The sequence below is a fragment of the Siniperca chuatsi genome, linkage group LG20 (assembly GCF_020085105.1).
Source record: "Siniperca chuatsi isolate FFG_IHB_CAS linkage group LG20, ASM2008510v1, whole genome shotgun sequence".
NCBI lineage: Eukaryota > Metazoa > Chordata > Actinopteri > Centrarchiformes > Sinipercidae > Siniperca > Siniperca chuatsi.
Window position 1 is genome coordinate 4,520,667 of NC_058061.1, and position 25,574 is coordinate 4,546,240.

General features: G+C 40.0%; 2 protein-coding genes across 3 annotated transcripts in view; one reads left to right on the forward strand and one right to left on the reverse strand.

Annotated features, from left to right (window-relative positions):
* Positions 1–3,840, forward strand: part of osbpl7 (oxysterol binding protein-like 7) — an 18,308-nt gene extending 14,468 nt beyond the window's left edge. For both annotated transcript variants that reach the window (XM_044178828.1, XM_044178829.1), the window contains 4 exons: positions 102–252; positions 507–633; positions 1,052–1,174; positions 1,480–3,840. In XM_044178828.1, the coding sequence (XP_044034763.1) occupies positions 102–252; positions 507–633; positions 1,052–1,174; positions 1,480–1,588 (510 nt within the window). In that variant the 3' untranslated portion in view covers positions 1,589–3,840. The remainder of the gene's footprint in view (positions 1–101; positions 253–506; positions 634–1,051; positions 1,175–1,479) is intronic.
* Positions 3,377–25,505, reverse strand: tbx21 (T-box transcription factor 21). The gene is made up of 6 exons (XM_044178830.1): positions 24,620–25,505; positions 13,910–14,064; positions 11,150–11,271; positions 10,517–10,675; positions 9,642–9,703; positions 3,377–9,322 (listed from the first exon to the last, which is right to left on the reverse strand). The coding sequence occupies exons 1-6, from the start codon at positions 25,162–25,164 to the stop codon at positions 8,503–8,505; spliced, it is 1,863 nt and encodes a 620-aa protein (XP_044034765.1). The 5' UTR covers positions 25,165–25,505; the 3' UTR covers positions 3,377–8,502.
* Positions 25,506–25,574: the final 69 nt, after the last annotated feature.

The following is a 25,574-nucleotide window of genomic DNA, read 5'->3' on the forward strand; positions in this document are numbered from 1 at the left end:
CAGCCCTTTTCTTTTTTACTGTTTGTGGCAAGTGACTTGGCTGTGTTTGATTACACGGCATTTTTCAGACTTTTGATTGACACGTTTTTGTTTTGCTGTAGTCTCGTTATTGGGGTTCAGATATGAACAAGAATGAGGTGCAGGGCACGGTGCTGGACCAAAGTGGCAGTGTCATTCACCGGTTTGGAGGTCTGTGGCATGAAGGCATCTTCTGTGACACTCTGCCCACTCCGAAATGTGTCTGGAAGCCAAGTGAGTCCATGATCATCACATGGAAGTCTTAGGACATGTTTACGAACGTGTTTACTATTGAGTTTGTCCTTGAGGTGTTTCATGTGTTGATGTAATTAGTTTGATTGATGAGATTCTGCTTTTGAGGTTGAGGGTTTAAATGGAAGTGAAGTGAAATGATTGAGAACTCCCTGTGGCCAAAACCACAAATCAGCATAAATCCAAATGTCACGTTTGTGCAGCAGCTCACCCGAGAGGCTTCTGTCGCCCCACAGATCCCCAGCCAAAGGATTACCTGCTGTACTATGGCTTCTCCACCTTCGCCATGGAGCTGAACGAACTCACCCCAGACCTGAAGCCTCTCCTGCCTCCTACAGACAGCCGCCTGCGCCCAGACCAAAGGTGAGCAGGGCTGGAGATGTTGGTACAAAGAAATCTTCATAGTTTGGAAAATTTTCTACAAGGCACTGAAAAGTAATAGTGATAAAAGTATAAGGCTGATGAAACAGGGAATATGAATAAATTATAAATATATGAATATAAATTTGCCACAAAACACAGATCAGCACTGTAAACTACTGGTTTACAAGTAGTAAAGGTAGAATTTTAATTACTGTAGTATTTCTACTACTGCTACGCTCAGTTGCAGGGGTGAAGTGTCCCAGAGTGCATCATAGTAAATTCCTGCATTTTCTCTTTCTTCTGTGGCAATGATCACTGTAAACGTAAACGTAATACAGTGACTGCACATGTCATTTATTAACTCACACAAGTGCATTTAGTGTTAAGTTACTCTTTAAATTCTTTCCTCTGTTCATAGGATGCTGGAAGAGGGACGGGTGGATGAATCGGACAGAAAGAAAGATGATATAGAGGAATTTCAGAGGGAGCGGAGAAAAGAGCTCGCCAAAAGGGGTGAAGAACACGTTCCACGTTTTTTCAAGTAAGTTCATTTCTCTTATAATCTTGGTTATAGAAGGATAATAACAAACAATTAATCAACAAATAGTACTTCAGCAAGTACATTTTCATATTACTCAGTATGCTTAAATTTTTACAGAAACATGTTAAAAGCCCGTTGGATTTATGGTGATATTGCTGAAAACAAGCATGTTTCTTCTTTGCTCCAAATTGTTGATGTTCTGGAAGTTTTGACCCAACAGCAGAGAAATGTTCTGTGCAAATACATGAATCGTAGCAATATCAAATTTTGTAAATTATTATTTTCTTCTTTTTATTCTTATTCAGGAAAGCCAAAGATTCCTGTGGACGGGACGTGTGGTTGACGAACGAGACTTACTGGAAGCTCAGAGAGAATCCAGGTTTTGCTAAAATTGAAAACTTAACTCTATGGTGATGAGATGACAGCGATGAGCGACGCCAGACAAAAACACACGAGAGAGAGATTTTAAAATATCAGTGGTGGATATTTGGACAGCATATATGAACCGCTCTGAGAAACGTGCAGAGTGGAGAAAGTGCTGCTGATCTCTCCTTGTTCCTTCTGTACGCCCATGACTGGCTCATGGGAACCCTCAGCACCTGTTAGTGACCAGTCAAGTTACCCAGCATCCAGTACAGGTGAAGAAGCGTTGAAAGAACTTTCTCATCACGATCAATTTTCTAATGCATTTAGTTTTTTTTTTTAGATTACTTCAATCGAGCCATAAATGTTTTGTTTTTGAGAATTTCAGTTTTCTGCCAAACAGACTGAATGTGGGATGTCGACTCGACAGACCTGGAAATGAACAAATGACTTGAAATGAAAAATTGTTAAAATTGCATTTTTCTGTCAGGTTAGTAAGAAGCATACTATGTTAACGTATTAACTGTAAACATTCAGTCAAGCCCTCAGGAGACCAAAAACAGAGCTAACACAGAGCGAGTACTTGACTTCCATTCATCAGGTGGCCAGAAACAAGACTGGAAACGAATGATAATTAGAGCTGCAACGATTAGTCAATCCACAGTAAATTAATCGGCAGCTGTTTTGATAAATAATTTAATTCAAATTTTTTTATTTTAAGAAAACATTTTCTGGTTCCAGCTTCTCAAATGTGAGGATTTAATTCTTTTCTTTGTCATACACGATAGTAAACTGCATATTTTTGTGTTTTGGACTGTTGGTTAACGTCACCTTGGGCTTTGGGAAAGTACAACGGGCATTTTTCACGATTCACAAACGATCGATCGTTAAATCGAGAAAATAATTGCCAGATTAATCGATAATGAAAATAATCATTAGTTGCAGCCCTAATAATAATGTTGCTTCGCAAACAGCCGCATGTGTAAATAAGTAACTGTTTGCTAACAAGTTCGCCATATCAACCTAAAAGGTGATGACATGTCGATGTTTTTTCTGCTGCCCCCAAGTGGCCAAAGAAAACAGTTATTGCAGGTTTAATGCAGATTCTGTTTTATTACCTGTCTTGTCTACCCATGTTGTAGAGGAACCCTGGGTCAAACTGTATGGTGCATACGCCTAAATAAATTTGTTATTTACAGCATCTAGCTACCTATCTAGCGGTGCACCAGTACTGACGTAATGCATATGAAGTACTCCAACGTTGTATCTGTGGCTTCCACATTACTGAGAACCAAGTATGATGCTGAAGATGATCGTTATCACCTACTTGTTTTTATTGATAAGATTTAAGACAGTATCTGTCTAAATACTTTGGTCATTGCTACTATAGATCATATGGTGGTACATCTACCAATATTCAGTATATACACATATTCAAAAGAGGAGAGAAGATATAATACTGTATGTTTATGTCATTAATAGTGAAAAGAATATCCAGCTGGTTGGAAACATGTACATACTGTATTTATACAGTACATTAAACTGTTGACATCACAATTGTGTTTTCATTTTTCAGTAGTATCAATTAATTTATTATAACTGCACCTGACTGCAGATAAATGTGTGTAGTGTAGGCATGGTAAGTAAGGCTTTTGTTTGAAAATGATATTGACATTCTTAAAATAATATTATTACTAAAAATATTTAAATCTAAATAAATTGTGGAACAAATGTATTCTCGCACAAGTTTTCATTAAATTGGATATGCAGTATTTTCAAAAGGTGCTTTCAGATCAATACTTCTACCTTCATTAAATAAAAGCAACACATACAAACAGCCAGATTTGTCATGTGTAAGCTTTAATTTCAAGAATAAAAAAACAACAGTACAATACACAATTATGCCAACTTAAAAATAAATAACAGATTTCCCCTTCCTCTTTTTTGTTTATGCATCCCAATTTATATGCTCTTAATGAAAGAATCAAAGGAGTTAGTATAGCTCCCTTGACATAAATAGTGCACACGGATCACACACAAAAAATAACATGCTTGTTGCTTCACCTATTCTGGTCTCCCTTCTTCATGCCTCTATTTCTATATCATACAGTAAACTCTCTGGAAATACACTTCCCACACAGTCTTATTCTCTTACTGAGGGAAATGTGTGTTCAAGGGAAACAGACTAATGGGAAATGGAGGTATTAGAGGTTAAACATCAGGGATTGGCTGTACTTGATTGTAATAGCTGAGATATCCAGCAGGGGTCGTCCCTGAGGTGTCTGAAAGCATTTTTCTGCTGCTGTTTGAAGTGAGATCTTGCACTCATGTAGGTGCAAGATCACTGAGTGAACCACATAACAAACCACAGCACATAAAATAAATAACTGACATCGGCCACAGGCCTGTGATCACATGAAACTTTGCTCTCATTGTTTTTGCATTTTCATCATTAACTCTAAACTAATTTACTTTCTATTAATTGCACTTAAAACAAGAATTGTCCATTGTACACCTTCATTAAGGTACATTAAGAAGCATCACCTTTTTCTCTGATAGATGTCAACATAAACATTAAATAAAACATCTTTTGGAAATGTTAAACAAGCAATATACATATTTTTTCATCAATTGATCATACAATATATCCGTTCTGTTTTCAGCATAAAATTAACACTTCATTAGCATTTGGCTTTGTTATTTAAATGTTCAGGTAAAGAACTGAACTGTCAGACAGTTTGTCCTTTTTGCATCAACATCATTGTTAAGACCATTTTGCCAAGTGCTGCACATGTATATGCATCATGTTTGTGATTGTCTTTAAGTTCCAATGGCTCCAATGTAAGTCCCAGTCTTTTTACAATGCTTGTATAAAATCAGCTTAGCTCAGAAAAGAGCTTAAATCTTGTGTTGACATGTGAAACCTTAATAAGGCAAACAGGGCCGTAGCCCTGGCTCTGTTCAAAGCTAACAAAACCTGGCTAACAGCACCTCTAAGCTCACACATTAACAGTTTACATCTTGTTTAATCTGTACAAAAACTGAAGTGTAAAAATTACAATTTGGGGCAGGAGTTTCTCTCTCTCTCTCTCTCAACCTAACATGGCAGCGGCGGATGGCCGTCCACCACTGAGTCTGGTTCTGGCTGAGGTTTCTGCCTCTTAAAGGAAGTTTTTCCTTGCCACTGTGGCCAAGTGCTTGCTCATGGTGGGATTTGTTGGGTCTCTGTAAATAATATTATAAAGAGTTCGGTCTAGACCTGCTCTATAGGAAAAGTGCAATGAGATAACTTCTGTTATGAATTGGTGCTATATAAATAACATTGAATTGATGAGCTAGGCTAGCTGTTTGCCCCTGCTTCAAGTCTTTATGCTAAGCTAAGCTAACGATCTCCTGGCTCTAGCCCCATTTTTAGCATAGAAAAATGAGAGTGGTCTCAGTCTCCTCATCTATCTCCCAAAATGTCAAACTATATTCTTTAAAGGTCCAGTGTGTAGGATTTAGTGGCATCTAGCGCTGAAATTAGCCTCACCCTCCTGTTCCATACATGTAGGAGAAACTACGGTGGCTGCAAAACTCACTATAAATGAGCTATCTAGAGCCAATGTTTGGTTTGTCCATTCTGGGCTACTGTAGAAACATGGCGGTGCAACATGGCGACCTCCGTGGAAGGGGACCCGCTCCCTCTGTAGAAATAAAGGGCTTATTCTTAGGTAACGAAAACACGATTCTTATTTTCAGGTGATTATGAAAACCTCCTAAATGTTACACACTGGACCTTTAAATAGACTCTGAATGTCAATCGTTTGTTGTCTGGTTGTTCTCACTATAGGAGATAGATCTTAAAAATTAGAGCATAGTAAATATACAATTGTGTATTCAGCGTAGACCGCTGGTACCATTTTCATCAGCTCATTTGGGGTATTTCAAGAGTGCAGATTTATTTATCAGATTTATATGGAAATAATTTCATCTCTCCCTAAGAAAAGACTTCAGTAACCCTGCACTGCACCGAGTGAGTGCCTGTCCGTCGCCCCCAGTGTTGTCCAAGGCCATTAGCACACCTGGTGAGGAATGAGGAGCAGATCTCTGATCAGCGCCGACTGCAGCCTCACTCTTCATTTCTGTCACCAGGCTGGGAGCCGGGCCTCTGTCAACCAGTGTCACAACATGATAGGCCCGAAGACTAGGGGGGAAATTCTGTGTCTGTCTGGTCACTTTGTGCTTCCTGTTTCTATCGTGACAGTGCCTCGTCTGTTTACTTACAGGTGTATGTTGACATTCTGAATGACCCACTTTTTACATGTCTGCAGCTGCACGTCTGCAGCACTGTTGCTCTGCTCCTACTGTACAGGAATTGTTTAGGAAAACCTGCAGGCAGCACCACAGCAGAGGAAAGAACATGCAGAAGTCTCACACATCCTTTCTGTAATTTAAACAAACAAGATTAAGATGCTGTAAAGCTAAAGTCACAGTGGGAAATTGACTCTTATTGAATTGAGTCTAATCTGAATACTGCAATGTGGTCAACATTTTGTCCATGTACAGTGGGGGCAGTTTGTGTGTGTGTCTCTGCCAATACTGTTTTCCAGTTATGTCGTTATTGATGCTGGTATTGATCTCAGGCTTTATCTGCAAGTGGTGACAGGAGCGTTTTCACATCGACTGATTGTAGCAGGGGGCTGGGACTTCATTATAGTGAGACTTTTTTCACTCTATCAAAGCAAGCAGTGTCCAGCTGGCCTTGTTTACGCCTGGTGCTCAGATGTACAAATGTTTTACATGAGTTATCCATCGCTTTAAATTACCTTAAAGCTAATGCAATAGAAGAGGTTGAGCTATGCCTTAAAATGGGATGGGATTTCCCGATTTGTGTGTCAAATTGGTGTGACTACTGAATGTCTTTAACACACAGTGAGGTTTTTTCACCAGAAGTTCACATCATTTGCTCTACATCCACCTCTACTCCAAGAGCATTAATCTTCAACTACTACACTAATGGGTTGGTAGTACTGCCGGCTCCTGCCCCCTCACTTGACACATCATGTTTTAGGACCATATATAGCAGTTTACAGACCTGATCCAGAATTAGAAAAGTGAGATACTGAATATCACTAGTTTTTCAACTTGTGACATCCCAGCGAGGGGCAATTCAAAACAGCTTGTTCAGAAAATGCAATCTCATCACGTCAAAAGGTTTGTGAAGTATGCTTTAAAGCTGCCATTATGCTTCGTCAGAACTGCTTGTCGGATGGTTGAATAGCTTCGGAAACCCCCTTCTCCCACACCTTTACTATGTTGGATCCAGGGGACAATTTCTGTAACTTTCTGAAACCAACAATCTGGAATTCACACCCGCTTCACACCGTGATTGGCCAGCCGTGAGGACGTGAGAAAGGAGCCAGTGGTATGGACGCAACTATTTCTGTCACTTTTCATGTGAACAACGGAGTAAAACACCATGAATGACTTCCAGTAGAGACTGTCTAAACATCAGACCAAAACCAGTTACAGCATCGACTGGGGAGAGGTCAAAGGACATCGACCAGGAGTCACGTGAGTCAGTACAGTCAGAGAGAGATCGAGGAGGACATTCACATCCGGCGCCAGAAGCCATCTTCAAACATCTCACCCCATATATGACCACTTGTTATCACGTGACTGACGTGACTTCCAAATTTAGGTCACCTGATAACAACTAGATCATCTCCATGACAACTAGGCAACTCCATCCACTGAAGAGGGCCATGAGATGTGGCTGAAAGCTTCGGAAACAACAAGTTGGACCTTGTGTTGGGAATTTAATGATGATTTTCATTATTGATTAATCTGCTGATTTTATCACATTAACCAGCATTTCGATGTTAACTGTCTCTGTGTTTTGGACATATAGGGCAATGATCTAATCACATTACAGTGCAAACAGATTTGATTACTTTGCTTTACCCTGCAAATACCCAGATGGGCAGCATGTTGTTATGAAATGTAAATTGTAATCCCAGATCGAAAATGTATAAAGAACTTCACAGATACAAGCTCTTCTGTATTTTTTCTGCTGCTGAGTTAATTCCATCACTTTCTCTTTACACCTCTGAGATATGTTGGATTGTCTCCAATCCAATAGGACTTGCTATTTCTGATGTGGTTGCTGATTTACTTAACATTAACACACACACACACACACACACATACAAAGAAAAGGTTGTCCTAGCTGGACTGAGTTAGATTAGCGTCCATACAGAACATGTGCTTGCTAAGATCTCTTAAACTCCTGACATTATTAGTTCACTAAGACACATGGCCTCTGCACTGTCAGCCTGCAATGCTCCCCTGTCACCACTGGTGGGAGCTGCACTAGATGTATCGGGCCGTATTGGAGAGGATACTGTGTTTGAAATGTAATTTCTGCTCAGAATCATCAGGGGAAATGAACGTGAGCATATTGTGAGAGTATGTGTGAATGGCTGAGGGTGAGAAGGAAGAGACAGACAGAGACAAGACAGAGCAAAAGAGACAGAGAGAGTGTTTGATGCAGTAAGAACAGACAATCCCTGCAGGCGTCTGTCAACAAGAAGATATGCAGATCATTTTTTCTCCCCAAATCTCCAGATGTTTCAAAGGCTTAAGTCACAGGTCTGTTTGTCTGTATGGTGTTTATGTGACTCTAGGGCAGTGTCCCAGTCACATCCACTTGTGTTCAACACTAACTTTGACAGTAACCTTGAAAGTTCCTACCTGTAATCATTTGACACTTTGAGAGGAGACTTTATAGACTGTGTGGACTGATGTGACAGTAGATGAGGCTGCACCTTCTGTTATGTGGTTCTGGTATTTGTCTGCAGCAAAAACAGAGACTGTTCCAGCCCTTTATCATGACCTGACTGGACAGACTAATACGTGTCCATGAGGGCGGTGTGGGAAGACGCTGGGAGAGACTGTGGTGAATGTGGTGATGTGTGAGCTCATCAGTGGGTGTAATAGCCATAGTAGTCTGCATCGCTGTTGGTGTCCTTCTCGCAGATCTCTCCGCTACGCGGGGGTGGGGAGTTTTCAGTGCTGGACGTGTAGGGTGACACCCTCCTCTTCTTGTTGTCCCCCACGCCGCCCTCAAACAGGCCTGAGTCAGCCGAGGCCGCTGATTTCACAGAGGGAGGTTCGAGCCAGGGGTCCTCTCCCACCACCTCCACAGTGTCTTTGGGCTTGTCCTGCAGCAGTGGCGGCTGCAGAGGCTCTAGGAGCGAGGGTGGGTGCAGCCTGGGGTTGCCAGGTGACGTGGAAGAAGATGATGAGGAAGAAGAGGACGATATGGGTCTAAACCAGCCCAGACTGGGGGCAGGCTTACTCGGGTGGCTGAGATACTGTGGAGTGGGCCGGCTGGTGGTCCAGCCCGCTGAGGTGGCTCCTGATACAGACACGCTAGTAGATGCAAAAGGATGTTCTTGGTAGTAGCTGAGGGCATGGTGAGCGGATGTCTGCAAGGGGAAGGTCTTGTAGAAACCGTTTCCAGAGAAGTCACCCTCATAGGAGGAAGTGAAGTCAAGCCGGTTGGGCGCCACACCCTGCTGAGGTGGCAGGTACCAGCGGCTGTGAGGACCAGGGCTAGAGGATGGGTCTTTGTGCTGTTGGCCCATACCGATAGCCTCGCGGCCGTAGAAGCGGCTCTGGGGCAGGGGGCTCATGTACTGCTCAGAGAGGTAGCCTTGGGGGTAGCAGCTCCCTGGCAGCAACTGCTGGCTCTCTGTAGGGGAGGGGGTGAAGCGATCAGAGTCAGGGGGAGCGTACAGCCTAGGCAGGAGGGAGGAGGAGGGGAAGAGAAGAGTGTGAGAAGAGAAAAAAAGAAGGTGTTATTTCCTGCCCAAACCTCAAACTATCTATCAAACATCTTACAGCCCCTTACACCCTTTCACTGCAGCATGCTCGAGCAGCACAGTAATTGCATCTATTCCAATATATATATAAGTATCAGCAATGATCCTGTATCACTATTCATGGTGAGCAAATGCAAGGTTCAAATAAAGATGTGTTCTTTATTCTTTCTAAAAGGAGAGGATTCACTCTAATTTTCTCTTTACAAACACAGCTTTTTTAAAAATAGATTACTTACGTGTCGTAATTGTCGCGGAAACCTTTAGCGAAGGGGTTATGGTCTATTTTCAGCTGAGTGATCTGTGTAAGGAATAGGAGGAGGGCAATGAGAGAATGTAGGCATAGGAAAAAGAGAAGGAGTGAGCAACCACGTAAGAGAAACAAGAGAGCAGAAAGAGAGGAGTAATAATTAATGAAGATAATATTTCTTTTCTTGGTGTTAAGCAAGAGTTAACCGTTTGAACCAGAGAGTGGACACACACATATACAGTATATATAGTGATAGAATAAACATCATACAAACAGGGAGAGTGTATCTTGCTTTGGAATACAGTAACTCTTACACAATGTATTTGAACAGCTGTTAAAGATATGCTATATACAGCACACACTGGGGAGGACTGAGCTACAGTACTCAGGTCAGCTGAGGTGAGGTGACTCTTGAACTTTATAGTAATGCTATGCTTACACTTATAGTTGATTGTAGGAATGCAGAATAGTGTGTGTGAATTTTTGATGCATTCATGCATTAACCAAAGCTTCTATCTGAAACATGGCTCTGACATGAATCATTGAACTCTAGACCTCATTAAGATGGTGTTATAGAAGTTATAAGAGATGTTGTTAGGGTGTTATGACCTAATTGTGCAGGCTTACAATAGTGTGTAATGAAATAAAACAAAGTAACAGATCCCTTCTTTTTGGTCCAAAATGTGACAAAAATATGGAACCAAGAGAAGTGGGACTGTATCATTTCTTCTCAGGCTTTTTCCAAATTGATTTGATAAAAAATAAGAAAACTGAGCTGAGTTTGACCATAATTTGCACGCTTGATGTCATTTAATATCTATTTTTCACACACAAAACTACCTTCCTGTGATTGATGTGACTTACATCTGCGTTCTGATAAGCAGTGACAGCGATGAACTGAGTCTCCGGGAAGATGAAGGTCTGAGCTTTGGATGTAAGGAAAGGATCCTCAGAGCCGTCCTCCTTAACCTCCACGATATGAAGACGAGGCTGGTACTTATGGAGTGACTGGAGCACTATCATCTGGAGAGGAGAGACAGGCCAGGATAGGGGCAATGACAAACTAACATCTAGTATAATTATGTGATTTATTTTTTTCCCCAGCAGTTTTGCCTTCATCTCATAGAAAACAGAGAATCAGACAGGGAAACGTGAGGGCACAGAGAGAGAGAACAAATGTCCTAGGCTCAAACACACATACATACATTATATACATTATATGCATCTTAGAGGTCTTTTACACTGTGACACCTAATAATGTCATTAGTCTTGATTTGGCATATGTCCGAAACATGATGCGGAAAATGAACACTATTTAATACCTGTTTATTTGTCTATATTTTAAATGATGAATGGAAAGCAGTGGGTTCAGACGCTGTTAATATGATGCCTGGATTTTGTTGTTCAAACAGTTTCAGCCACTAAATACACACTTTAACAAATATTCAGACATGCACAGATGGAAATATTAGAGGACAGACAAAAGAAGGACAGTACCTGTGCCACGTTATTGGTGCTACCCTTATTGTTGGTGAGCTTGAGTTTGCTGAAAGACACTTCTTGTCTCATCCAGTGAGCTCCTGTGTTGGGAGAGTCGGGGTGCATGTACATCCTGTTCCCTGTAAGCAGAAAAGCCCACCATGAGCAACATTTATAACATTTTCAGTGTTAAAGTATTGTCCTGTCCTATCATACCTAGAAAACTACTAAAACCAGCATTATTTACACTTTAACAAGCATAAATCTAACATCAGCCATATCTGCAAACCCGCATGTTTATTCAAATGCTTCAGATTGTGCATACAAAACAATGATGCAATCAGAGTGCAGTCTTAGACAGAATGAATCCTCCACGTTAACACACATTTATCAAATGAATCTCTCTGCTCATTCATAATCTTTTAGGTGAAAAAGAGATAAGGAGAGAAAAGACCAATTCAGCTTTTAAGTGCCCCTCTTGTTGTGTTTATTGCAATAAAAAAAGTTTTTGCAACTAATTCTTCACAGTGCTAACAGCATGGGTAGTAATATATATATATATATCTCAGAAAATTCAACATGCAATATCAATAGCTGTAGATATTGTGGATGTTACTGGCTGCCAATATTTGTGCAAGGCCGAAAAAATAAATAACTTGTATGTGGTTGATTCAGTTTAATCAGTGGGAGGGTGAGAAGCTACTGTAAAAACACTTTTCTATCATATTTTACCCAAAAAACATATCTTTGTTTGAAATGAGCAACTATTTTCTGCTAACAGGGACGATATTGTTTTCATCCCTTTTATATTAGATGCATTCTTATTGCAGGATACAATCTCAGCACCATAATTTTTCACAGCATTACCACAATGACCTGCTAACCTTCTACAAACACACCACATAAGTGCAATATTAAATCTAATTGAGTAAAGTTGTTTTACCACAGTTCCCACAACTGTAGCACATCAGCAGTCACCTTTCCACAACACCTGGCACATGTGTGACAACACCTTGTAGTTTCTCTCATTTATATAATTGTGGTTAGTCTATCATCAATCACATACAAAATGTCATCTTGGTTGACTTTGTTGCAATTGTTTTTTTTGTTCTTTTTTTCTGAGGTGTGAACATGAAGACGTAATTAGCGAATGGAGGAAGAGAGCACAGGGAATACGAGACATGGATGGAAGCAGAAGTAAAAACCAAATTCATGTTGTTTACAGAACTGCAAACTGGAAATAGGGAAAGAAAAGTCAAATCCAATGTACATCAAATATTTCTGTCCATGAACCCAAACAGCTGCTTAAAAATAAAGGAGAAGAGTGAAGGAAGGTGCATTTGCTGACCAATTTGAATAATTAGAGGGAGTTAGAATAGAAAAGTATAACAAGTTACTTCTGGACTGCACAGATGATGGCAAAGTGGGACCCAGCCAGTTCAGACATGTGAGCAATCATACTCAAATTTTCTGGTCATGTCCAAAATATATGTAACAACTGGAAAGATGTGTTCAGTGGTTCTATCATTAAACTACCTCACCCAAAAATGTATACTTTCTGTATTGTTCACTCACTCACTGCAGAATGTACAATGAGGCCGCTGACTTCAACTACAGCAAAAGCAATATGAAAATGTCCACAAAAACCTCTCAGACTACTTGTGCATCATGATGTGAATCTTGGTTTCCCCACTCTATGCATGTAGGTTTGCTAAGATATTGCTAAATAAACCACTTCCTCAAGAGCTTCCATGTTGCATGCACTGAGCTAAAGACCTGTCTCCAGCTCATTGATTGACCAGGTTTGTGTCAGACTTTGCCATTGGAAGCCCCAGGAAGAACTGTGAGCATGTACTTATTTGTCCATAATTTATGGCTACTGAGGGTGAAGTATTCTGTGCAAAGATTGAGAAAAAATGTGAGCATGTTGGCGACTCCAAATTTGCTGAAACACGTGACTGAAAAACCAAGTGATGTGATGTTAGTAAACTGCAAACTGCATGCTCAGCTAATTATCACTTTAAATCAAGGGATACCAAAAAACTTTTTACATGAGTAAAAGTGCAAAAGTCTTAGCGTCTGAAATACACTTAAAGTACCAAACGTAAAAGTACTCATTATGCAGGATAGCCCATTTCAGAATAATATACAGTATATTATTGGAGTCTAATTATTGATGCATTAATGTATACATCACTTTAATGTTGCAGCTGGTAAAGGTGGAGCTAATTTTAACTACTTAATGTACTGCTGCTTAGTTTTATCTATAAAATAAATCATAATTTGTTTGTTGATTATATTTTGTATTAATAAAATGAATCTTCAAAATCTAACTAGTTATTAAAGCTTAAAAATAAATGTAGTTGAGTACAAAGTACAACATTTGCTTCTAAAATGTATCGGAGTAGAGGTATAAAGTAACATAAAATGGAAATACTGTACTTAATTACTGTCCATCACTGCTTTTTACATCTCCTCTCTAATTTTCTCTTGATAAGATGGTTACATTTAGTTTAGTTTAATGTTTTACAAATAAAACCTGCTTTCAGAACACAGAGTCCAAATCACTTTTCATTATTAAAAGAACACAATTCACATCAGTATTTATAAAGTCATTTTCTACTACCCACTCTTTAGTACTGTTTTTAGTGTATTTGAATGTAAATTATGTTTTCTGATCATGGAAATGTTTCCAGTCATAAAGGCATCAGCAATAGAAAAAGAAAAATATGAATCCATAACTTTGGGTTCTATTATGTATTATGATTTGAAATGTACCTGGCATGTTACCCTCAGCTTTCCCACACTGGACCCACTTGCCGCCCTGGTACCTCCAGTGGTGCTGATCAGCCAGAACCACGTCCACATAGACGTTATAGTGGGCAGACGGATCCAGAACACTGATGTTAAAGCTCAGGAAGGGGAACATCCTCCTGGATGAACACACAGGGAAAAACATGATTAATCATTGTATCCTTTTGTCTGCATATATTAATATTGTTTGGAATTGCAAAGAAAACCATCCTCATTGAGCTGATATATTTTCAAATAAAAACTTTTTTCATTCATTTTTGTGTTTCCTCAAATTTTTTTTAATCAAAGTTGACATTTGTTAAACGCAGTACAACTGGTTTGAGAAAAAAAATAGATGCACTGAAAATGTGAATAGATGAGGAACAGATCTGGACAATATTTTTGCCAGCAGAAAAACAACGCTTAAAGTATACGTGCATTTTCAGGGTTATAAAATGTATGTACGACTACTACCTGCAGGAAGTGACTTACTGAGATTGTGCGGTATTTTACATAAAGTATAAACTATTAAAGTATTATTGATGAACTTTTTTTCTGCCTTGAAAGACTAAGAAGGTTCATTCATACGGTGTGTCCATATTTGTACAAATAATGGTTCTGTTCAGCAGTCATCACTGTAAAAAAAAAAGTCAGGAGGAATTCTGCCTTCCCTCAAACCAACTGCATATTTCTAAGAAAAGCCATTTCCAAAAAAAGACAGTGAAATCAGTTGATGTGAATAAAGATATTACAAGTGTTCTTTAAGGACAATAATGTATGGAAGTAAGGCTGGGAGGTGATTCCAGTTTGGACCTCATGACTCTTCCTGTTTGCCTTTGCACCACTAGCTGAAGAACTAAACTGAAGCGTAATGGACGAGAGGTGGAGGGGACGGCTGATGGGGGTGTATATTTGTGGTGAATATTTAATGCTGCTGTTAATAAAAGATGCCCCAGAAGCTGCTCCTGATTGCTGGAGCTTTACATGTTGAGCTTATTTTGATCACAGAGGGCTGCAGTGAGACGAGGTAACCGGGAGGTCAGGGCGTCCCCGGGCACCACGGCCCAGGGAAGGAGAAGGAGAGGCTGGGTTAAACCGAGAGAAAAAGACATACAAACATAAGACATGGACTCTGAATACACAAAACCACGGACACACCATGACAGACAGATACTTGTGACAGTCTACAGTGGCATATTCAAGTATACACTAAACATTCAGAGGGCATGTAGTGTTGACAGAGAAGCACTTACATTTTACATCATACAGAGCAAAGCAACAGTAAACACATCACCGCAGGAATGTTCCAATCATTTTGTGGACTACTTATTTGTTTTTCATCCCATAAAAGCTATAAGACAGCACTGAGTTGCATCATCTTGTAATAGTTCGACATTACCATATTCTTCTCAAAGTTCTTAGGATTCATCCTCTGAGAAATAATGAAAATATAATAAAAATGTCAACCTGTTGGTGGTGCTAGAGTCACAGGATCACCACCGTCAGTAGGATTTATTCTCCTGGGAGCATGAATGTCTGACTAAAATCAAATAGTTATTGAGATATTTCAGTCTGGACCAAAATGGTCGACCGACCGACCTACTGACAGACCAACAGACTGATGGTGCCATCCCTAGAGCCATGACACTTTCTCCCTATAGCACCTCTAAAGTTTATTAATACATTATATCTAATCTGGATACTAGTCGTAGAAACGACTAGTTGTGGTTTTACAGGAGGTTATGTGCTCAGACAGAGCCCGGCTAGCTGTTTCCCCCTGCTTCCAGTCTTTATGCTAAGCTAAGCTAACTGTTTCCTAGCTATAGCTTCAAATTTAACAGACAGAAATGAGAATGATATCGTTTTTCTCATTTAACTCTCGGAAAGTAAGCGAATAAGCGTACTTCTGACTGAATGATGTGCTTGTATATGAATCTGCACTGTAGTCTGGGCCAATATGAAGTCACCAGTGTGTGGTTGGTGTTAATAAATCAGGGCAACATGTTTGACATTTGGCCCAGCTGTTTTACACTGGCTAACAGCACCTGAGGCTATGGAGCATCTGTATATCCTCCCTCCCTTTGATTTGTTCAGTGTGAAAAGAGTGATTATTTCAAACTGCATGTTGTCCTGCCTGGAGTATGTTTGCAGCACAACTCCATGTCTTTAAATTGAAGTTGAATAAAAGCGGGTTGTTATTTTGAAATGTGGCGTTTCAATACAAATGAATTGAAGGAGTTTAGAAGTATGGAAGCGATTACTGTGTTTTATACGCTGCGTGGCCTAAATTAGTCATTGTAAGTGTGCAAAGACTGTACACAAAAAATTAAAAAAACCTTTCCTTTTCAGAAACACCCTCTTCTTCTTTCTTTTCTAAAACGATCTCTGGTGTGGGTGGAACTAATAGATAATACCTAGAAGAGAAGTATTTGATCACCGCTATAAATACACTAAAACACAGTGCACTGTTAAACTTGTTAATATTAATATAGTCTGAAACATGTAAAGCATGTCCAGACTATTCTACATGTTGGCAGTGCTGTTTAGGTAAACTACAAAAACTGTTATCTCGTTTGGATGGAAATTTATCTCATTTATATTCAGTGTCTCCTCCCTGAAGCAGTTTGGCCATTTAGTGGTGTAAAATCAAGTGAGGTGTGTAAAGAGACAGTGGGTTCGAGGCTACTGTTAGCAGGCTAGTGGGACACCTGGAGGGCCCGTTGTTGTTCATGAGGATTTTTGTGTGTGTCATGCCTCACATGCATGTGTGTTGTATTTTTTATATTTTTAATTGGTGCACAAAGCACCAAGTAATAATATATTTCCCCAACACAATGATTTCATAAAGCTAGTCAGGATAGTTGTCAAATTTAGACACAAATCAGCTTTCACATGCTGTTATACTTGATCAGTTTATTCTTTATTTATACATTTATTTCACTACTCTAAGGTGAACGTGAAATGCGTCCGTAGCATTTGTCAAAGGCAGAAAGTTGGCATTGAATGTCTGGTCAGATTCATAATCTTCTTTACTTCTTGTTCCTGATTTAGATCAACGTTCTTGCACTGCTCCTTGTGTTTAGACAACATTTAAAGGATAATGCTGGTAATTTTCTATATTTTTCTTATTGTCAACAAAACCCATAAAAAGACCAAAACCAACAGTGAATGTATCTACCAACAAGTATTGTGTGTGTATCCAAAGCCTGATATATCTTCATCCTCTGTGCCACAGAGCTCCATTGATGTCCAAAAACAATAAAAAACACATCAGTGAGCCGCACTGTTGCACTGGGTGACGTGTTCCTTCATCACCATGAACACACACACTGTAGTTTATTTTGACTCAGTCCCACACACACCGTCCTGCTGCCCCAAACACTCACTAGAGCACCAAATGTGGATTAATCCACCGCTGAAAATAGTCCCCAACGAATTTCCTATTTCCTCCTGTTTGCTAAAAACTACAGTGACCAGCTGTTTTACGGAAATTATTTAGCTTTTTAATTTTAAATGCTTCGCTGCCTATCAGTACTGAAACTCAGATGTCATAATGCCAGAAGTATTGAAATAATACTCAGCCCGACATTGCTCACATACAGTATATACTAATGTATAAACGCTGCTATATATTAAAAACATTGTAAAAACATCATCTTTACACTATATCTTTGGTTTATTCCACTGAAGAAATTTGATTGCACATGTCAACATATGCTTGTGCAACATATTGTGCATTCTCCTCAAAAAGCTCCACAAGTCAGACTTTTCAAGAAGGTATGTGAAGAAACATTCACGTGGTCAAATATATTCTGGATTGTGTCTTTGAATGACGGCTCTTTATACTTGTGGACTGAGCACACACACCGACACACACTCTTCTTACCCTTCAGTGGTAAGACAAAACTCTGTCTGTCCCACTTGGGTTTTTCTGGCTACATGGCGAGTCCAGTTTAACAATCAATCATAGTTCTCGGTGAAACAAAATCGTGGCAGCAGCTCTTTAGTGGCTCGCAAAAAACAGGTGAAAGGGCTCTTCTTCCACTGCAGTGTTTAATACAAGTGAAAAAAGAAACTCGGCTGTTCAGCATATGAATAGATCAATCCACCTACACTGTGTGAGAGTAATCTAGAAAGTAGCTGATTAATTATCCTTTTTGCTCCCCTGATATTGTCGATTCACTTACACTAGAGCCTTTTATAGGAAATCAGAACTTGGCAAGGGGGGAAACCATAGAAAACACAACACAGAGTGGTATTTGCATGCGGGGGCGGAACGCAGGCTTTATGTACTGAGTTCACCTAGAGATGCTGAAAACACAAAACACATGTTAGCGTGCAAGTATTGACAATGTGGTGGCACCGTGGTAATGAACCTTACAGTAGCTATGCTGCTTTCTGACTACATAGAGGATTTTGTTTTTGCATGACAGTTACAACCACAAGGAACAGCTCTGTCTATTGCATTTTAGAAAATGTTTTTGTAGTAGACGCATACACAAATACATAGACTTGCTACGACACCAGTGGGAATCAAACCTGCAGCTCTACACTTAACTTGACTCTCTAACCAACCTGCCAGTGTGCCACTCTGATTCACTGGAAACTTGACAGTAATGACAACCGGCTGGCACTCCCTCAGCCCGATCCAAGTATGTACGTACACACATGAATACTCATAACTGTAGCCTTTTTTTCAGACAAAATACCATAGAAACAAATTAGTGTGGTGAACCAGCCAGTAATACAGAGACAGTACTACTGGTGGTGACATTTAAAAAAATCAAAATAAGCTGTGTGGATGTTGGGGAGGGGGGGTTGGGTAGACAGAGGGCGCGGGAGGGGAAACCGCGGGGGGGAAACGGAGGTTAGAGAAAGGCAAAAGGAAAGAGCAGAGGGTGGAGTGAAGGGAGGGAGGGGTGGAGGGTTTGTCCTGGGTATGCAAGGCAGAAGCTTGAGAAGAGAGGAGGAACTGGATATTCTCCAGGGAGAGGACTTTTCTACATGAGCGCACCCGTTGATTCATCCGGACAGGAGTTCAGGTCCAGTTTTTGTCACTGTGCGAACGCTTGATCATCTGTGACGAAAACATGCCAGTCTACAGCTGCTGCCGGACACAAGCCCTCTTTAACACGGGCTCTCTTGCTTTTGTATTGACTTGCAGAGGAATTCGTGACTAGACATGTTGAAATTTCAATTTTCTTGTGCAGTATGTCATCTGATTTCTTATCGTCAACAAATCCTATGAAAAGACCGTTGTTAGTCAGTTTCTCACTACTTTCAGACTTCACTGCATTGTCTATGACATCTCAAGGCCATTTGTTCCTATAGTGAAGATTTAAATCTTTAAAAATAGGTCACAAATATATAGTTTCATTTTTTTAAAGACTCAGTAATTTCCTAAAACAGCTGCTCACTGTAGTTTTCATCAAAGGTTACTCAAATAGGAGGAAATAGTGCTTTTGTTGGGGACTATTTTCAGTAGTGGATTAACACACATTTGGTGCTCTAGTGAGTATTTGGGGCAGCAGGACGGTGTGTGTGGGACTGAGTCAAAATAAACTACAGTGTGTGTGTTCATGGTAATAAAGCAACACATCACCCAGTGCAACAGTGTGGCTCACTGATGTGGTTTAATAGTTTTGGACAACAATGGAGCTCTGTGGCTCAGAGGGAGAAGATACATTTATTGTTGGTTTTGGTATTTCGGTATTTTCTTGGGATTTGTTGACAAAAAGTAAAAAAGTAAACTCATATTCAAGAAAATAGGCTTCATGTTTGGTATTTAATTAATCACACAACAAGTTAGCAGTATATTTTTCAGTCCTCTCAGCCTAAATGTTTTTATTAACCCTCTTGGAAACCAAATACAGACAGTCACTAGTGGAAAATGAAGATGTTGAGGCCAGCAGGGATTGGCCTATGGCTCAAAAAGTGGTGGACTCAGTTATTAGAAGAGGTTATTTACACGTTAAGAGGAAGCACTTGTTTCGCTATCTGAAAATATTGGCACTAGATGTTTCTGCGAAAAGGTGCATATGCACACATAAACAGCTGAACAGGAAGTGACAGGTCATACTGTCAAAACCTTGAAATAGTCCCACTTCTGCTTTCAGAAAGTGAGAGAGAGAGAGACTGAGAGAGAGAATTAATACACAAGACTTCCAAACATTCCTTAAAACAGCATGTTGCAGTGCTTGTGATAAGAAATTTCATTCTTAAATTTGTTCTTTGACACGATTATTGACATGTTTAACATTACTGTAATACATTGTATTGAAATGTCTGTAGCTAGGCCCAACAGAGAAGACACCCACTCTAATTTCCTTGGTGGTGTGAAGTGATAATTTCCTAAATATGACATACCTACTTTGGAAAGAAACTTGATTGATTCAGCGAGTATAAATGTAAATGATTTTTTACTCTGAAGCAGCTGCAGTCCATTTACAAACTCTACATTCTTACTTTAATTATGTACTAATAAACATTTTATCAGAATAAATGTGCTAATATATGTTGTAGAAGACCAGATGTCACTTTTTTTTTACAAAGGTAGAAACTTAAAATCCCCCATATATGTTGATTATTGTGATATTCTTGCATGATAATTCTGCTTTTCTGCGATAAGGGATCTTAATCTTCAGCTAGTAATAGCAGTACTGTAGTAAGTACATACAGTACTATACTTGGGAGCAAATTAAATCAAAGGATTATTTCCTCTCTGCAAAACTACCAGACATCAGACTGATACATGTTACAGTTTGAAGTCAGTGGAGCAAAGAAAGCAGATGAGCATGATTCCTCTAAGACTGAAGTTTAGCTCTGCATTATTTCCCTGAAAGGTGTTTGTAAGAACTCAGTCATTGCTATCTCCTTCCTAGAACAGATACATGGTCAAGCAGAACTTTGTTAGCATGATTTGTGAGTCAGTAATTGTCTAGAAATCTTCTAGCAGTTTCAACTGTTGATTTGACTACAGGCACATTTCAGGTTGATTAGATACAATTAATTCAAATGTGTCTTTACACTTATGAAATCAATTAATATTAGGTTGTTATTTCCAGAAGAAAGTCCCCTTAAATGAATGTGCTTCTTGGAAACCACAATAGGGAAACGTTTGTCCTCTTTACTCACATCTAAATTAACATACCGCAGGTGTAGGGTCAGCACATTGGTCAAACAAAGGAAAGAGGAAAAAAGCTTCACTTTCTCTTTTCAGTTTTAGTCACTTGATTTTTTTTTCACTAGATCAGAAAATCCCATTGTTTTGCATCTAAAAGCCTCTTTTGTTCGACATCTTGGACAACAGATAATGATGCCGTGTTTAAATCGACCTCGAAACCCCGCAGTCTGCAGTCTTGATGAACTTTGCCATAATGCATCAGACACAGACTGAGCAGGGCCTGAAATGACATCAACTAGTGCGGTGATCTGAATTTAGCTCATGAGACGTGCAGATGAATTCGCTCCCCCTTTGCTACAGCCCACAAAAATGTCTCTAGATTTCAAAGCCCAGGTGTGGTACATGAGCAAAACTTCTGAGAGATATGCCAGGCTGCACACCAAGCATCTAGTGCAGGCTGAAGAAAGTAGAAAAAAAAGAGAATCTAGTCTTTTACTTCCTGAACTTCAAAGGTGCCTCACATTCTTAGCATGGCCATCTAAAGGCTCAGTGGTGTTTGACCCTTCTCTATACTTTTCTATAGAGTTTCTTTCACCCGTTCTCCTGTAGATACCAGGGTTTTGATTAACATTGCAGACCCTGAGACTTCTCTCTAAAATCACATCAAAATTATTGTGGGAGCCTGAACCCAAGATGAAAATTTCAGAAGGATATCACCTCTGATATTGAAAAAAACCATCCCTTTTTTTTTTGTACAGTTCCTCAGCTCAACTCCTCCAGAATCTCGCAGGAGTTTTTTGTTGTGTTTTTTAAAAAGTCTCCTCATCACCGATTGTGCTGGATACTTGCAGTTCTGCATGTGAGGGAGGGAGTCAAAATAAAAGGAAGAGAACATTTTCATCATCAGGATTTGAATTTTCAAATATGAGGTTTGCGGTTTTTGCACAACATGAAAATTTGCTTTTTGTCTCGTGAAAGGATAACACCTCCTGCGCCCATTTCACGGATCCTTTTATTATTGCGGGTAGAATTAACATTTTTGTCAAGAGAAGTCTAGCGAATGTGCAGGTGTTACCTTTTCTTTTCTTTGCTTTGGCGGCAGTTGAAATAACAAGTTTTAAAATAAAACTATATATCAAGTATTTTAATTACATGATCTGACAGATAATAGCTACTGACCAGTGTGTGTTTCGAGAGAGCAATCTGCCAGGACTAGTTATGTCAAATGACAGAAGGCACACACACACACACACACACACACACACACACACACACACACACACACACACTTTCAGAAAAATAGGAAAGAAACACAATGATTTTGCAGCACAAACTACCTGAAACTTTCTTTGGTAACACTTTACTTGGATAGTCTGCCTACAGATAGTTTGTAGAGTATTTGTAACGTTTCAGCTGTTTCGCTGTTGTCTGTAGATGTTTAACAGATTATCAATAAAGTATGTGTGACAATTCATGAACATAACCTAACCGGGATGTTTTTTGTGCGGAATCCTAACCAAACCTTTATTCATGAAACAGTTGAATTGTTGAATCTCAACTAATAAGCTGTTGAAATGTTACAAATACTCTATAAACTGTAGGCGGACTATCCAAGTAAAGTGTAACCCTTTTTTGGCTTTCACAAAAACTCACTCACAAATTCTAAACACACCCTAAAATTTCCAATAAATGTGCTTTATGCAATAATCCATATAACTAATATTGTTGACGCAATAAGGTGAAGCATGGAAACAGAGAATCTTGCAATGTTTTGGTTCAAGTTTAAAAGAAAAGAGAAGGAAAATGTAAAGAAATCATCTCAAGAAACTACTTCAAAGAAGCTTTTCTGACTTCCAAAAATGCAATTTAACTGCACCCAAAATAGCTCTGACAGCAGGCATGCCTACAGTAGTCCACCAGAAAGTAAAGAAAGCATGCAGGTCAAAGTGGAATATTTTGCAAGACTGTAACTTGCAGCTGCCAAATTGAAATCATTGTTCTAAAACTGTGACTCCTCCTGGTTTTAAAACTAGAAAACACAACAAATGTGTAAAAACAACAACAACAACAACAACAGCAAAAATAGCAAAAAGAAGTTTTAGAAAGGAATAAGAGGTTATAATTTAAATTCAAGTCACATTAAATTAAAAAATGTTTAGCTTCCGCTGACAAGCGGAGTGAAGTCATTGGAAATATCAGTGTCCTGTTATGTGACAGCGCACTTGTTTTCTGTGCACAGATCCGAGCCATGAGAAACCTATGGCCTGAAACCTTCTGTCAAACACAAGTGTCGCATATTAGTGAATTAATCCTCTTCGACATGACTGCATCTTAATGCTCGGTGACCCATCCGAGGGGCCCGGCAGCGCCGTCTCTTCCCCTCTCAGGTCAGGAGCTGCGAGCTCTGCCTCTGAAACGTTTCTACGTGTTATTGTTTTTAAATCTCAATTTCAGTTATCGTTTCTGCAGCCGCATACTCGAGATATCGCGTTGAGGTTTAATTATCAAAAAGTGCGTTTCTCACACAACAAGCCCCTTCAGTCTGCGCAAAGATAAGACATCTAAAACGGTTTGACTAGTCACTGACTTGAGTTTGTCGAGCCTATTAATATTGAAATCACATGTAGGAAAAGTGTGTTTTTCAGATTTTTGGTAGTGGGACTAAGAAGTAATAACAAAGCGCCCTTTAATCACTACAACAGAGGTAAAAATATAATTAATTAGCCTCCTTTTTGAGTTAAATCCCTGCTGTGTTAAAGTGAAGGACCCATGTGACTAGAGGTCAAGCAGAGGTGTCAAAATTGTTTTCCAGCAACTCAGCCTGCAACTGATATTGGCTCCACTTCATAATTTCTCTGGCTCCTGAACAACCTTTGCCCAAAGCAAATTTTGATTTGGTCCAATTTGTACAAAAAGAAAAAGCAAAAAGAGTGGGACGGCATAATTGACTTTGTAGAAACGTTTATTAGGCCAATTAAAATAAAGTACTTTTACTTCTAAAGCACCATCCTTGAGATACATTTAAAATTAATTACTGTAAGTAGATCGTGCATTTTCTTGCCTGGTTTATTTCTCGTCATACTCTAATTATGACTAAGCTCTGACCAATTTTGCGCAAAAGCAGCAAAGTGTAAAATCGACTTATATTATGCTAAACGTGTGGTCCAGAGGTCATTCTCATCATTCTCCCAACTAAAATCCCAAAGGTGGAACACCCCCGTCACCTGACCGGAGATGTGTTCCTGCAGAAGACAGGAGCTAAAAGAAAAGTAAACTGTGACCTCCAGTCGGTGATCACCGCAGGGCAGCATGACAAGCACATAAAGTGTTATTTAGTTCTCCGAAAAACTTTTCTTAGGACGTCGCCGTGATGTAGTGGTAGTTGCTCATCATTAAGATAAGATTCGGTTGTGAGTAAATAAGAAACTGCTTTAATCAAAAGTGCAGCGGTGAGTAATTTGCAGTCTTCTTTAACCGTTTCCCTCCCAAAATCTGACCTCAAAAGTGGGCAACCACTTTTTTATTGTGTGGAAACATAAGTGAGAATTGTTGGAGTTGTCTGCCAGACTTACCTCCCCTGTTTGGTGATTATCATCTCGGTTTGGAACTTGTGGAACTTGGCCCACAGCGGGTAGTTATTGAGCAGTGCCTGAGTCTTCCCGCACACCTGTAGCCCAGGTAAAGGGTAGAGAGGCGGCCGCTGGTAGCCGTGCTGAAAGCTCGCCGGGTAATTCTCCGGAGAAGGAGAGTACAAGTCTTTACCGCCTGTAGGAAACCCGTCTACTGTCGTCGGGATGTAACCCTGCGCGGCTCCACTTCTTGGCGGCGACCGCACGCCGCCGTACGGGCAACTGCTGAGGGTCGGTGCGTAAAACCTGCTGGGCTGCGCTCCGTACCCCACCGCCTGGTCCGAGTGGTACGACAGAGCCAGAGCGTCCTGCCCGCTTTGAACAGAGTCTGGGTAGTAAAACCTCGCGTCCTGAATCCCCATTTTAAACTCGGCTAGATCCTTGCCGCCGCGGTGGAGGTGACTGCTGATGTCGGTGTTCTTTCCGAAAGTTTGCGTTTCAGTCCCATTCAACATGCTGAGGTAAATGTTGCCACCTATGCCGCCCATTTGCAGCCCCGCTCCCGGTCTGTGCGTAATGGCATAAGGCTCCGCTCTTGCGTCCAGTTGAATGAGAGCATGTACAATAAAATACCCATAAAACAGCACAGTCTGGACTGTTATCCTCACCTATTACTCACAGCGCACTGTCATAACGCAAGCTTTAAAATTCGGTGTCTCGCTCGGTCAGAGTTTGTAATTTAAGATAGAAAACCATCCCTCACTCGGTCTCATTTAGACTATTTATATATAAACTTTTTATTGCCCGAGTAGGTGATTGTCTTGTCTTTTTTGACGCGTGGAGTCGCAACCAGTGACCCAAACACACGCTCAGTTTTCTAACCTATGATATATACATTTTGTGAGTGGTCATATTTTGGAGGTGTGTCTGACGCAGAGGCAGGACGTGATAGGCTCCA